The 11,076-nt window shown below is 35.4% G+C and overlaps 2 protein-coding genes across 4 annotated transcripts; one reads left to right on the top strand and one right to left on the bottom strand.

The window, feature by feature from the left end:
- Positions 1–1,367: 1,367 nt before the first annotated feature.
- On the top strand, positions 1,368–5,787 carry LOC107043953 (lipase 3). Its single transcript, XM_015265676.1, has 7 exons — positions 1,368–1,918; positions 3,353–3,605; positions 3,695–3,809; positions 4,209–4,455; positions 4,572–4,821; positions 5,124–5,266; positions 5,340–5,787. Exons 1-7 carry the CDS (start codon positions 1,790–1,792, stop codon positions 5,487–5,489), a joined length of 1,287 nt encoding a protein of 428 aa, XP_015121162.1. The 5' UTR covers positions 1,368–1,789; the 3' UTR covers positions 5,490–5,787.
- LOC107043954 (phosphorylase b kinase gamma catalytic chain, skeletal muscle/heart isoform) lies at positions 5,775–10,633 on the bottom strand. Of its 3 annotated transcripts, XM_015265678.1 has the most exons (9): positions 10,593–10,633; positions 10,369–10,467; positions 9,817–9,992; positions 8,769–9,053; positions 8,187–8,277; positions 7,883–8,117; positions 7,469–7,552; positions 6,533–6,691; positions 5,775–6,423 (listed from the first exon to the last, which is right to left on the bottom strand). In XM_015265678.1, exons 2-9 carry the CDS (start codon positions 10,458–10,460, stop codon positions 6,289–6,291), a joined length of 1,257 nt encoding a protein of 418 aa, XP_015121164.1. In that variant the 5' UTR covers positions 10,461–10,467; positions 10,593–10,633; the 3' UTR covers positions 5,775–6,288. The 3 variants fall into 3 exon arrangements, with proteins under 3 accessions (XP_015121164.1, XP_015121163.1, XP_015121165.1); XM_015265677.1 differs by lacking the exon at positions 10,593–10,633 and having other exon boundaries at positions 10,369–10,586; XM_015265679.1 differs by lacking the exons at positions 7,469–7,552; positions 10,593–10,633 and having other exon boundaries at positions 10,369–10,586.
- Positions 10,634–11,076: the final 443 nt, after the last annotated feature.

Raw genomic sequence — 11,076 nt, forward strand, 5'->3', positions numbered from 1 at the left:
ATTAACACTCACGGTTTCATTATCGAGTCGGAGTCTCACAAGGGACTCTATGCCTGGGCAGGTTTTTCCCTCAATTAAGGGGTCTGTCTACCCTTAATTGAGGTTTTCCCTTGTCCTGCGGCTAATGCAGGGGGTTATGGGGGGCTAACCAGGGGGTTGATGGGAGAGGGGGAGGGAAGGGAACAATTCGTAAGGACCCGAAGAGATGCCCGAAAAGCCGAAAATTTCATATAAGTTAGTCTGCTGGGATTTTTTAAATAAAAATTCTCAGGCATCAACTTTTCTTGAATTTTGCTGTTTCTATTTGAATTAAATTGAAACAACAAAATTCAATTAAATTCAATTTGAATAGAATTAAATTGAAAATTTAATTTTCACTTTAATTTTAATTAAATTGTCAACACAAATTTGTCAATCTTCATCCAAAAGTAAACTTTCTAATTTTTTAAAATAATTGATAATCAAAATTTACAATTGATGATGAATTAAAATTAAAAAACATGGAACTATAAATTTTCTATTAAACAGATAATCCTAAATTTCTTGTGAGGAATTTCCAATTATCCAAATAATCCTCAATCTTCCTACCTCAATTGCTGATTAATGAATAATTCAAATTTTACCATTTAAATTGAAGATTACGTCAATAATTGAAATTTAAAAGTGACATTAACTGACTACATAATAATTCAGCAGTAATTATAATTTATTATACGATAAAAATCGCATTACCTGCATAACTTTGAAATTAAAACCGATAATCAAAACGAAATTAAATTAAATTTTCACTTTAATTTTAATTAAATTGTCAACACAAATTTGTCAATCTTCATCCAAAAGTATACTTCCTAATTTTTTAAAATAATTGATAATCAAAATTTACAATTGATGATGAATTAAAATTAAAAAACATGGAACTATAAATTTTCTATTAAGCAGATAATCCTAAATTTCTTGTGAGGAATTTCCAATTATCCAAATAATCCTCAATCTTCCTACCTCAATTGCTGATTAATGAACAATTCAAATTTTACCATTTAAATTGAAGATTACGTCAATAATTGAAATTTAAAAGTGACATTAACTGACTACATAATAATTCAGCAGTAATTATAATTTATTATACGATAAAAATCGCATTACCTGCATAACTTTGAAATTAAAACCGATAATCAAAACGAAGTAAAAACAATGATGACCCAATATCTGCCTTAAAAATCCCCCCTCCCCTCATTCACAAGTAAATATTTGGAAATTCCCGGAAAGCATTAGGAAATCCGAAGGCTTACGTTGTGCCCCCACTCCCCCCCAGCCACGGCCTGTGTCGCCGCCTGCGATGCGTGATGCGTCTCAGTGGCAATGTGCGCCTCATTCTGTGTCCAAGCTCGACGGAGCATGACGGAGTGTCGAGTCAGACCAATTTTTAATCACCAACTCCCGCAATTAACCACAAAAAACCAAACAATCGTCGATTAAATCACTACGCAGACGCGAGTACGAGTGAAACCGCAGTTGTTAAATCACCCCATTACCGCGGAAGCCCCCGAAAACATCCCTTTGGTTAGTCATTCCCTCCCCAATCCCTAAAAAATTAACTCAGTGAGTGATGCAAGCCTAGTTGAAGAGAAAATCCAATCGCCTCGATCTCTCACAAATTAGAAAGCTGTGCTCCACATTTTTTTCACAATTCACCGCGAGAATTCACCTCTCGGAGCTGGCGAGTGTCGTAAATTACCTCAGTTGTCACAGTTTCGTTGGGAGTATTCTCAGCGTGATCAAGGGATTTCGTATGCGTTCGCAAATCTGGAATTTTCTGGTGAGAAAAATTCCAACTGAGAAAATACCTGGACTGGGTGTGCTCCGGGAAATGAACAGTGCTCTGCAAAATACGGCCAGCGATGAGATTCATATGACAACGGTGAGTCACCGATAAATATTTTTGTTATGATCCCAGCTGTGATTCACTGATTCACAAGTCCCTGTTATCACGGGTTTTATTTATCTCTCAATCTCTTCTGGAGGTCGCTATCGGGGGAGAAAGCGGCGAAAGTTGATAACAATTTGACAGCCACGGGAGCAATCCACGTGCACCTAACCTCGTGAGAAACTGGGGATTCTGTTGTTGTGATGGAGGGTTCTAGAAGCCATGTGCCACTGACAGATCTCTTTGTCCTCCAACGAGATCTGTCAACACAGTTGATGCATGTGTGGCAATTTGACCATTTAGTTACGATTTTTTCAAGGCTTTTTTTTATTTAGCGGAGGGTGGGGTAAAATGGACACTTTTGACTTTTTAAAAAATATTCATGACTCAGAAACAGATTTATCAATTGAGCTCAGTCTAAGCTCATCACAAAGAGGAATCATTGGTCTTTCAATTGAAGAATAAAATTATTCCATTTCATGAACAATTCAACACGTCGTGAATATTTCAAAAAAAGTCAAGAGTGTCCATTTTGCCCTACCCTCCTCTATTTTTATTTATTGAATCCCATTTTTTCCATCTAGTATTTTTCAAATTAATTCTGCTCCATCAATACCACTAATTCAATTTCAATCAATAATTATTTGGTTTTGATTCAGAGGAGTGTAAATTATTTTTTGTCATTGCTGTCGTATTATTCTAACGCTCGTTAGAAAATGCTCGTCTTCAAGAACAATATATTGGTAATTCCTCGGTATTAATAATTTTTTGTTGAACCCAGTAATGTTTAATGATCGCGTTCTTTGATTTTTCATCAATCGACGTGAATTTTCCCTCATTTCCACTGTTTTTTCTACTGATTGCATTGCCACTTTCAATCAATAAACACTTTGTTTTCATTCAGAGACACGAAAATTCTCGTCTGTCATTGTTATTTTATTTCAAATGGAAATAGTCATTCGTAGACAATAACTGACGTCATGCTAATCTCTAAAAGGAATGTGTTTAAACTGAATCATTAACCTAGTACAAGGTACAGGGCTGGGGCTGGTGGACTGAATAAATAAAGGCGGATGTTACAAAATATCATATGATTTAGGTGACTCTCGGCAACATATTAATCAGCCGCATTTATATCTAATCTAATCTATTCATGTTTAATGAACATGTTCTTCGACTTTGAATGTTTTTCAAATTGATAATGCTTTTAATTTCAGTAAATAACCATTTTATTTCCATTCAGATAATTCCAAATTCATTTTTATCTTTGCTATTGCGTATTATTTTTCCCGCAAAAACAGTCATTCGTCAACAATAGCTGATGTCATCCTCATCTCCGCAAGATGTTGTTGTTGAAATTTCAGACAACATTAATTTTGTCCGGCATTTATCCATTCATGGTAAACATGTTTTCACATTTTTTTGCAGCCTGAACTCATTTTCCATCATGGATATCAAGCAGAAACCCATCACATTTGGACGGAGGATGGCTATCGGCTCGAAATTCACCGAGTTGTCCCGCCCATCGCTGAAAAAAAATTGAAGGAACCGGATGTTGAAACAGGATCGTGGAGTATTTATGATACTGGTAAAAAGCGTCAGAGACCAACGGTCATCATACACCATGGTCTCCTTTCTAGTTCTGCCGACTGGGTTTTACTCGGTCCAAAACGAGCACTCGGTAATTCACTATTTCCTGCACTTTGGACTGACAATGAACTCTTGCACGCGTTTTTCTGTCCATTTAATCTATGGAAATTTGTTTTTTAGCGTACGTACTTTGTGACGAGGGGTACGATGTGTGGCTGGCGAATGCCAGGGGAAATAGATACTCACAATGCCATAAGACATTCAGTACTAAGGACAAAGAATTCTGGGATTTTAGGTGAGAACGAGAACATTGTAATATCGATTATTTGTCAATTGGTTTTGTTTTAACGTCTTTGATGAACACGAATCTGTTAGGGAATGAATTGAATTTCATTTGGGGGGAAAAATCATGAAATTTCAGATTTCGTAGAACATTCCACAGAATTCTACATTTTTGAGCAGCAGGAAGACGATAATACCCCACTTTACTTCATTTTTCAATTAATTAAGAATTCAAGAATATATTTAGATACATTTTCCTGATTTTCTTTAGTTTTCATGAAATAATTGAATTGAAATGTACAGTTTGCATGTTCCATTTTTGCTGAAATTGACAGTTTCTCTGAAATTTTGAATTTCCAACTAGGATGTGCAAAAAATTTTTAACAGTGAATATTCTTCTCTCTCAATGCAGCTGGCATGAAATTGGAGTGTACGACCTACCAGCAATAATTGATTACATCCTGGAGAAGACTGGTAATCCAAACATGTCGTACATTGGCTACAGCCAGGGTACAACAGCACTGTTCGTTATGGCAAGTGAACGTCCTGACTACATTGATAAAATAAAAGGAATGGTCTGCATGGCACCAATAGCATTTCTCTCCAATCATCGTAGCCCACTTTTGAAATGCGTTGTACCACTTCACGTCCTGATGAAAGTACGTAAATCATATTGATCACATGCAACATTCAAAGCACCTTTTCAGATGAATCGTGTGAATTTTGCCATCACCATTTTCGTTTTCATCTTATATTTATGATTAGTATGCTTTAGTGGGCGTCAGTGTACTGCAATATCAATCAGTGGTTTCCGAGGAATAAACTGCAGGCATTTGCATTGGCTACACTTATGAGGAATGCGCCTGATAAGTTTGCGCAGACGTTTTGCTATGGATGGTTTCATCTTGTTGCTGGATTTGGCAGCGATCAACTTGACAAGTCCATGATGCCCGTTGTTTTTGGACACTTTCCCGCTGGGGCTTCGGCCAAGCAGATTATTCATTATTGTCAGACAATAACGTCAGGTAATTAATTTATCATCTGGAGTTGAATTATTTCAAAAATCAAATTATACTGTTGGAGCAAAATTGAAATTTCATGGACTATTTGGCAGTAATTATCCAAAGAGTCGCATTAAATTCGATTTAGGGGGGAAAAATTAGGAAATTTCAATGAAAATGCAATGAAATTCAAGCAAAATATAAATTTTCAGTGCCAAATTTTCAGTTATACAATGTGTTGAAATTTCAAATCATATCCAGCGATAAAAAAAATCGTGAAAACCCATTGACTTCTTCAAAAATCTCATCAATTCTTTATCCAACAGGTTTATTCCGAAAATTTGATTATGGAGAGAAGATCAACACTAAATTGTACGGGACTCCAGAACCACCACTGTACGACCTCAACAAAGTGACATTTCCCGTTGGCTTGTTTTATAGCGATAATGATTTCCTGAATCACGCTTCAGTAAGTATCACAATTGCCACACCTCCACCGCAAAAAAAAATCGGCAATCAATTGAAATTTCTCATTATTTCAGGACGTCGAGACTCTCGCCGCTGCCTTGCCAAACATCATCGAAAAATTTAGAATAAATTACTCAAAATTCAATCACATTGACTATCTTTGGGGTAGAGATGCTAAAGAACTCGTCTACGACGATATTGTCAGAGTGCTAAGACAATTCTAGTCTCATATATATTTTTTTATTTTTTTCCCTCATCACCTCTCTATTTGAGTGGCGAATGAATATTTTTACATGATCGGTATTTATTAATTAATATTTCTCAGTTCGAGGAATTCCGTACGTGTCCATGACTCAAGCATTTTCATTCTGCATTTTTCATAAAAAAATTGTATTGGCAGAAGCAGTTACCAGGAGTAGATAAATATTCTGTATTTATTGGAGATGGAGAATCACGAGATAAAGTCAAATATTTGTGTGAACAATTGATATAAATTGAATATAAACGAATTAATCAAACTAATGAATTTTATTTATTCTGCTTGATCCAGTATTCAGAAAATTATCATAAACACACGAGTCACTGCACAAAGAGAAGAAAAAATTTTCAATTTGACTAGAATAAGGAGATTTGCACTAATGAATGGGGTTATAATAAATTAATGCACTCTTAGGAACAAATTGTTGTTTTTAGTACCAAGAGCACTTCAAATAATTAATACTATCGCTTAATTCACTCAGAACATCTCAATCATGCCTTTCATTAATTTCTTCAACTATTAATCGTAGAAATGTATCAACAATCTGTACAGAACACAATTCTCTCAACTGTTATCACTCTCAACTGCGTATCACTTATCAATTACTAGAGAACATAATCAATTTATATTAACAGATTTCGAAAATATGTCTAAATTATGCCTAAAAATTTCTCCAAAAATACCATCTCAATGTGTAACGGGGTTTAATTACACATTTGGAGGAAATTAATTGCCTAGAACGATTAATCATCTAGAGAATTTGGCTATCTACTTAAATTTGTCACGTAGAGATGTTTCAATTCTGTTTTGGGGGTGTTTTCGAAGAGGGCTGCACGATTCTGTCCCTCTCCTTTCTTCACCCAGTGACCGTAGACCCGAAAAGCACAGCCATCGATCACCTGAAGAAATAAACAATGCGAGTGATAAAATGGGGCAGTTATCACTGCGTCTGGATTGAAATCTGGATGATTCATGTGAGGTTTTTTTAATCGAGTGTTATTTATTTACCTTTCGCAGAACTTTGATTCTGTAAGGATCCTCACGTGCCACCAGCGTGGACAATGGCTCAGGCGTCGTGTGCAATCTCTTGATGCGTATCACAGCGCGCACTGTGAGAATTGCCAGCTGGAATTTCTTTCTCGCGTTGAAGGATTTTGCTTTCAATTCCTGGTAGAGTTGGGGAAAATGTGAATATTAGCAGTTGGCTCGGAGTATTTTTTTTGGGAGAAGAGTCATTACGATTTTAGCCTCGATTTGAGAATATTTGAGGACTAATCCTTGATTCGAGAGTCAATTTTCTTGATTTAATCACGTCCACATCTGTTAAATGATTAATTTCTGAGTTTTTAACTAAGAAAATTGTATTTTTTTTTAATTGTAGAAAAGAATTTTTTTGTTGAGGTATTAATGAGAAACTCGCGAGTAGAATGTCAGGAAATGTTTCCTGATATTTCCTCTCTATTCGAAAGGTCACGGTTTGAAAATATTTGAATATTTTATTCTTAATGGAAGGCTGAATATCCATAACTGAATCACGTTTACGGGGTTTTAATTCAAGAAAATCGTATTTCGAAATTTATATTGAATAAATTCTTTATTTTATGTTAAATTATCTTATTAATTCTAGAATAGAATTCAAGAAATGTTTTTTGACATTTCCTCCCAAAATCACCCATAAAAAATATTTTAGATTCCCGTTAAATGATCGTATTCGTGAGGAATTTTAGAATAAAATGTCAAGAAACGTTTCTCGATATTTCCACCCAAAATCGCTTATGAAAAATTTAAGAGTTTCTCCGTTCAAAAAGCAACAGATTAATTTAGTAAGCAATCAATAAAATACCAACTCAGTTAATCACAACAACAATTTGTTAATGTCCATGACAATAATGATATTCATTAGATGAAATGACGATGGGACAAAAAAATAAATAAATAATTTACCAAAGCTAATTGGGAAATCCTACTTAGGCGTCGCGAATTAGAGGACAGTGAACGCTTGAGTGGTGCTATATCTTGATCCCACAGCTGTAATTACAATGAAAATAAAATACACAAGTTCCCTGTGCGATTGTCGCCTTCGAATCGACTCTTGGCTTTGTACAGTTGAATTTTTCCATTGAAAAATGAAGAGAAAAGACAAAGAAAATAGATGTGATAATAATGGCCATGGATGCGATGTCTATCCAGAAACCAAGCCAGTGACTCCGAAGCTCGAGAAAATCAGGCGTATATCACATTTTTCGCTTCAATTATAAATAGACAAGAGAGCAGAAGGTTTTCTGGTGTTTTGAAAAAACAAATTCTCGACAGAGAGAGAGAGAGAAAGAGATATCGAATGGAAGAGTATCGACTCACCACTGTATGGAAGAATGGATGATCTAAGGCCTCTTTTATTGAAGCCCTTTTCAGCGGCTCAACAACGAGTAATTTCCTAATTAAATCCTTGGGAGCATCAGTTATGTCAGTCCACTCAGGTGACGTGAACGAGTATTTTCCCTCCATAATATTCCTCAACATTACCATCTGTTTGCGATGCCAGAACGGTGGGCATCCGACTAACAGTGTGAACATTATTACACCACAGGCCCAGCTGGGGGGATTGCAACACAATTTTAGTTTTTAATTTTCATCGAGTGGAGGGAGATTTTGGGACTCTTACATGTCTACTTCGTATCCATAGCCTTCTGCATTTTCGAACATGTTGCATTTTAGGACTTCTGGGGCTAGGTAGCCAGGAGTGCCACATAAATCTGGGGGGTGAAGAGAGTTTAATCAATGAGTGATCGGAAAAACTTTAGGAAGTGATGGTAGAGAACGGAAAGAGGCGATTCTTCACATTTTGTTCAAAAGGCTATTTTTTTCCAGTGAAATGCTCTTGTACTTTCCAAGTCGAACAGCAGAGCCTTATTCGACCCTAAGTTTCCCGACATTTTACAATGATTTTATTATTTAAACTTTGCAAGTGTGAGTTTGAATCGCGATATTGAATCATTAGAAAAAAAAATTTTTTATCTGAAAAAAAATTAGAAAGTTTACTTTTGGAGGAAGATTGATGAAATAGTTGGAAAATTGCAATTTTTTACAACTGCGAGTATTTTTCGTAAATAATTTATAAACAATCAATTCTGAATCGCAACAAATTTATTGATATTTATAATTTTACCAGAAATCGATTTGATGCCCCAAAAAAAAAGGCTTCCGAAACTTTAAATGATTTTAATTATTTATCCCATGTACATACCAAATAATTTATCCCCTGGCTTGAGCATCCTAGCGAACCCAAAATCCGTGATCTTCACGTTTAAATTGTCATCAAGCAGGATATTCTCAGGCTTGAGATCCCGATGAACAATCCCCTGGCTATGGATATGTAGAACCCCCTCGAAAACTTGTCTCATGATGTACCTCGTCTTCTTCTCAGACAACGTAACCACGGACGTCAAGTAATCAAAGAGCTCACCATTTTTGCACAGCTCGAATATCAGGAATATAAAAGTGTTCGATTCGAAGACATCGTGCAGCTCAACTGCAACCAGTTATGAATGAATGGTTGACAGGAGATGCACTAATTTCACATAAAAATTGATGCAACTGTTTGCTTCATTAAGAAACTATATAATTAATGACTTATGTCTGTCGTTTTGTTTCTGCAGAATGAAATAAAATTCTTTATTTCAAATTTCTCGGTTTATTTCAACAGAATTTCCATTGGAAATTAACAGATGTTTTAATTATATAAAATAAATCAGTGATTTTATTTGAATAAACAATCATCACCTGCTAATAAATTCGTTCTCTCTTTCTTCTAAATAGTTATTTCACTTCTAACTGATAAAGTCTTTGTTTCACTCAAAATGACATTGATTTGACCCAATTAAGTAATGATGACATCTTAATAAAATAATTCTCTTCACGGTCTAAACAATTACTTAACCCCGGACAAACGAAGATCGACAAACCTTTCTTTATGTTTGAAAAAATATTCACTCCATCGAAATGGGCTTTATTTAATTTAAAAATCATGTCTCTGCGTGTGCTTTTTCAATTTTCAGTCTTAACTATATGAAATAAATCATCCACTCATTCCACATATCCAAATAAAGAATTTCCACTTGTAATAAATTCTTCATTCGCATCTAAAAACCTTTGTTTGTATCAAAAAAGCTATTCTTTGCATTGAAATAGAGTTTATTAAATTCGAGTGAATGATTGCTTCGGACGAATCATTTCAAAGTCAGATTTGACATCGAAATTTCACAAATTAGATGTAGAAAGAAATTGAAACTCACTTATGTAGGGATGACCAGCAACTCGTCTTAGTATATGCACCTCTTGCATAGTAGCATCTTTCATCGTGTGACCTTCAGCCCCATCGTGTGGCTCATTGCTTATGTCTATTATTTTAGCAGCATACTCAATACCAGTCTCCTTCTCAATGCATCTCCTAACAGTCGATGAAATTCCCCTACAATTAAATTGAGGGATAAATTGAAATGCGTTGAGATCTATTGATAGATCGCCCATTAACGGATTGTTCTTTATGCATTGTTTCACGTAGCATAGGTTATATTGCTTAATTATCACTAGCATTGCGTACACAAGAGGATAAATAAACATTTACAGCATTGGAAGCAGTGGCTTCCATATTTAGACTTGATGATTTTTTGGGAAGATATTTCATCCCAATTATGTAATTTTTGTTTGATCGATCTCAGGATGATTATTGCGGTGTCAGAACGCGGGGGAGAGGTGTTGAATGCTCGATTTGGGTGCTGCACTCGTCAGGAGTGAATAGAAAAATCAGGGAGTTGTGTTGACATAAGTACGAAATACAAACGAACCTTCCGAGAATTTCTTTGGGCTCGTATTTGGCGTAAAAGCCCTTTGCTGCGTCCTTGTCAGGCAGTAGATCATCCACTTCATCTTTAGCCATATTCTCCCTAATTGTTCGATGAAATACTTAATGTTAATACAATTTTATTATGATAAAAAACCGTGTTGTTATCTCATAATGGGAGAATGTTCAAAATGTGCTTGGAACTCTTTATTCACACTGAAAACGCACCTTGTATCGATGCTCTGTGCACCTGTCAATTATGCGCAATTGGACGGCGCAGCTGCGCACAAATACTTGGGGCTCATTGGTCGCGGGGTATTTACATCGGAACGCGCCGGAATTCAACTCGGGGTAACAATGGATTGTTGAAAGAACAAGGGAAACTGGAATGGATTTTTTTTTTAAGCCACCGGTGGAACTTCCAATTATCTCGTTTTATGTCATTTTCGGCAGGCAAACAGTCAACTTTTTTATTTTTTTGATAATTCGATTTTGGCTCAATGGATTGAACTGTTTAAATTCGATTTTTATATCAATTTATCCTATTCAGATATTTTCTATTCTCCTCAGATCAAATTTTCGAAGTTTTTTTCTAATGACAGGTGAATATCTCAATGGAAAAAGTTAGTTAAGTTGCCAGTTTATTAAATAAATAAGATTGAATTAAATTAAAAATCTGCTGAACATTTTCAAAGAAAAAAAAACGCGGCAG

This window comes from Diachasma alloeum, unplaced genomic scaffold, assembly GCF_001412515.2.
Source record: "Diachasma alloeum isolate Michigan unplaced genomic scaffold, Dall2.0 Dall_scaffold_00648, whole genome shotgun sequence".
NCBI lineage: Eukaryota > Metazoa > Arthropoda > Insecta > Hymenoptera > Braconidae > Diachasma > Diachasma alloeum.

Coding starts and splice junctions, on each gene's coding strand:
- LOC107043953 (XM_015265676.1), top strand. CDS start 1,790: ATGCGTTCGCAAATCTGGAATTTTCTGGTGAGAAAAATTCCAACTGAG. Junction 1,919..3,352: donor ATGAGATTCATATGACAACG/GTGAGTCACCGA, acceptor ATTTTTTTGCAG/CCTGAACTCATTTTCCATCA. Junction 4,822..5,123: donor TTGTCAGACAATAACGTCAG/GTAATTAATTTA, acceptor TTTATCCAACAG/GTTTATTCCGAAAATTTGAT.
- LOC107043954 (XM_015265678.1), bottom strand. CDS start 10,460: ATGGCTAAAGATGAAGTGGATGATCTACTGCCTGACAAGGACGCAGCA. Junction 9,054..9,816: donor TGCTGGTCATCCCTACATAA/GTGAGTTTCAAT, acceptor AACTGGTTGCAG/TTGAGCTGCACGATGTCTTC. Junction 7,553..7,882: donor ATCCATTCTTCCATACAGTG/GTGAGTCGATAC, acceptor TTGTAATTACAG/CTGTGGGATCAAGATATAGC.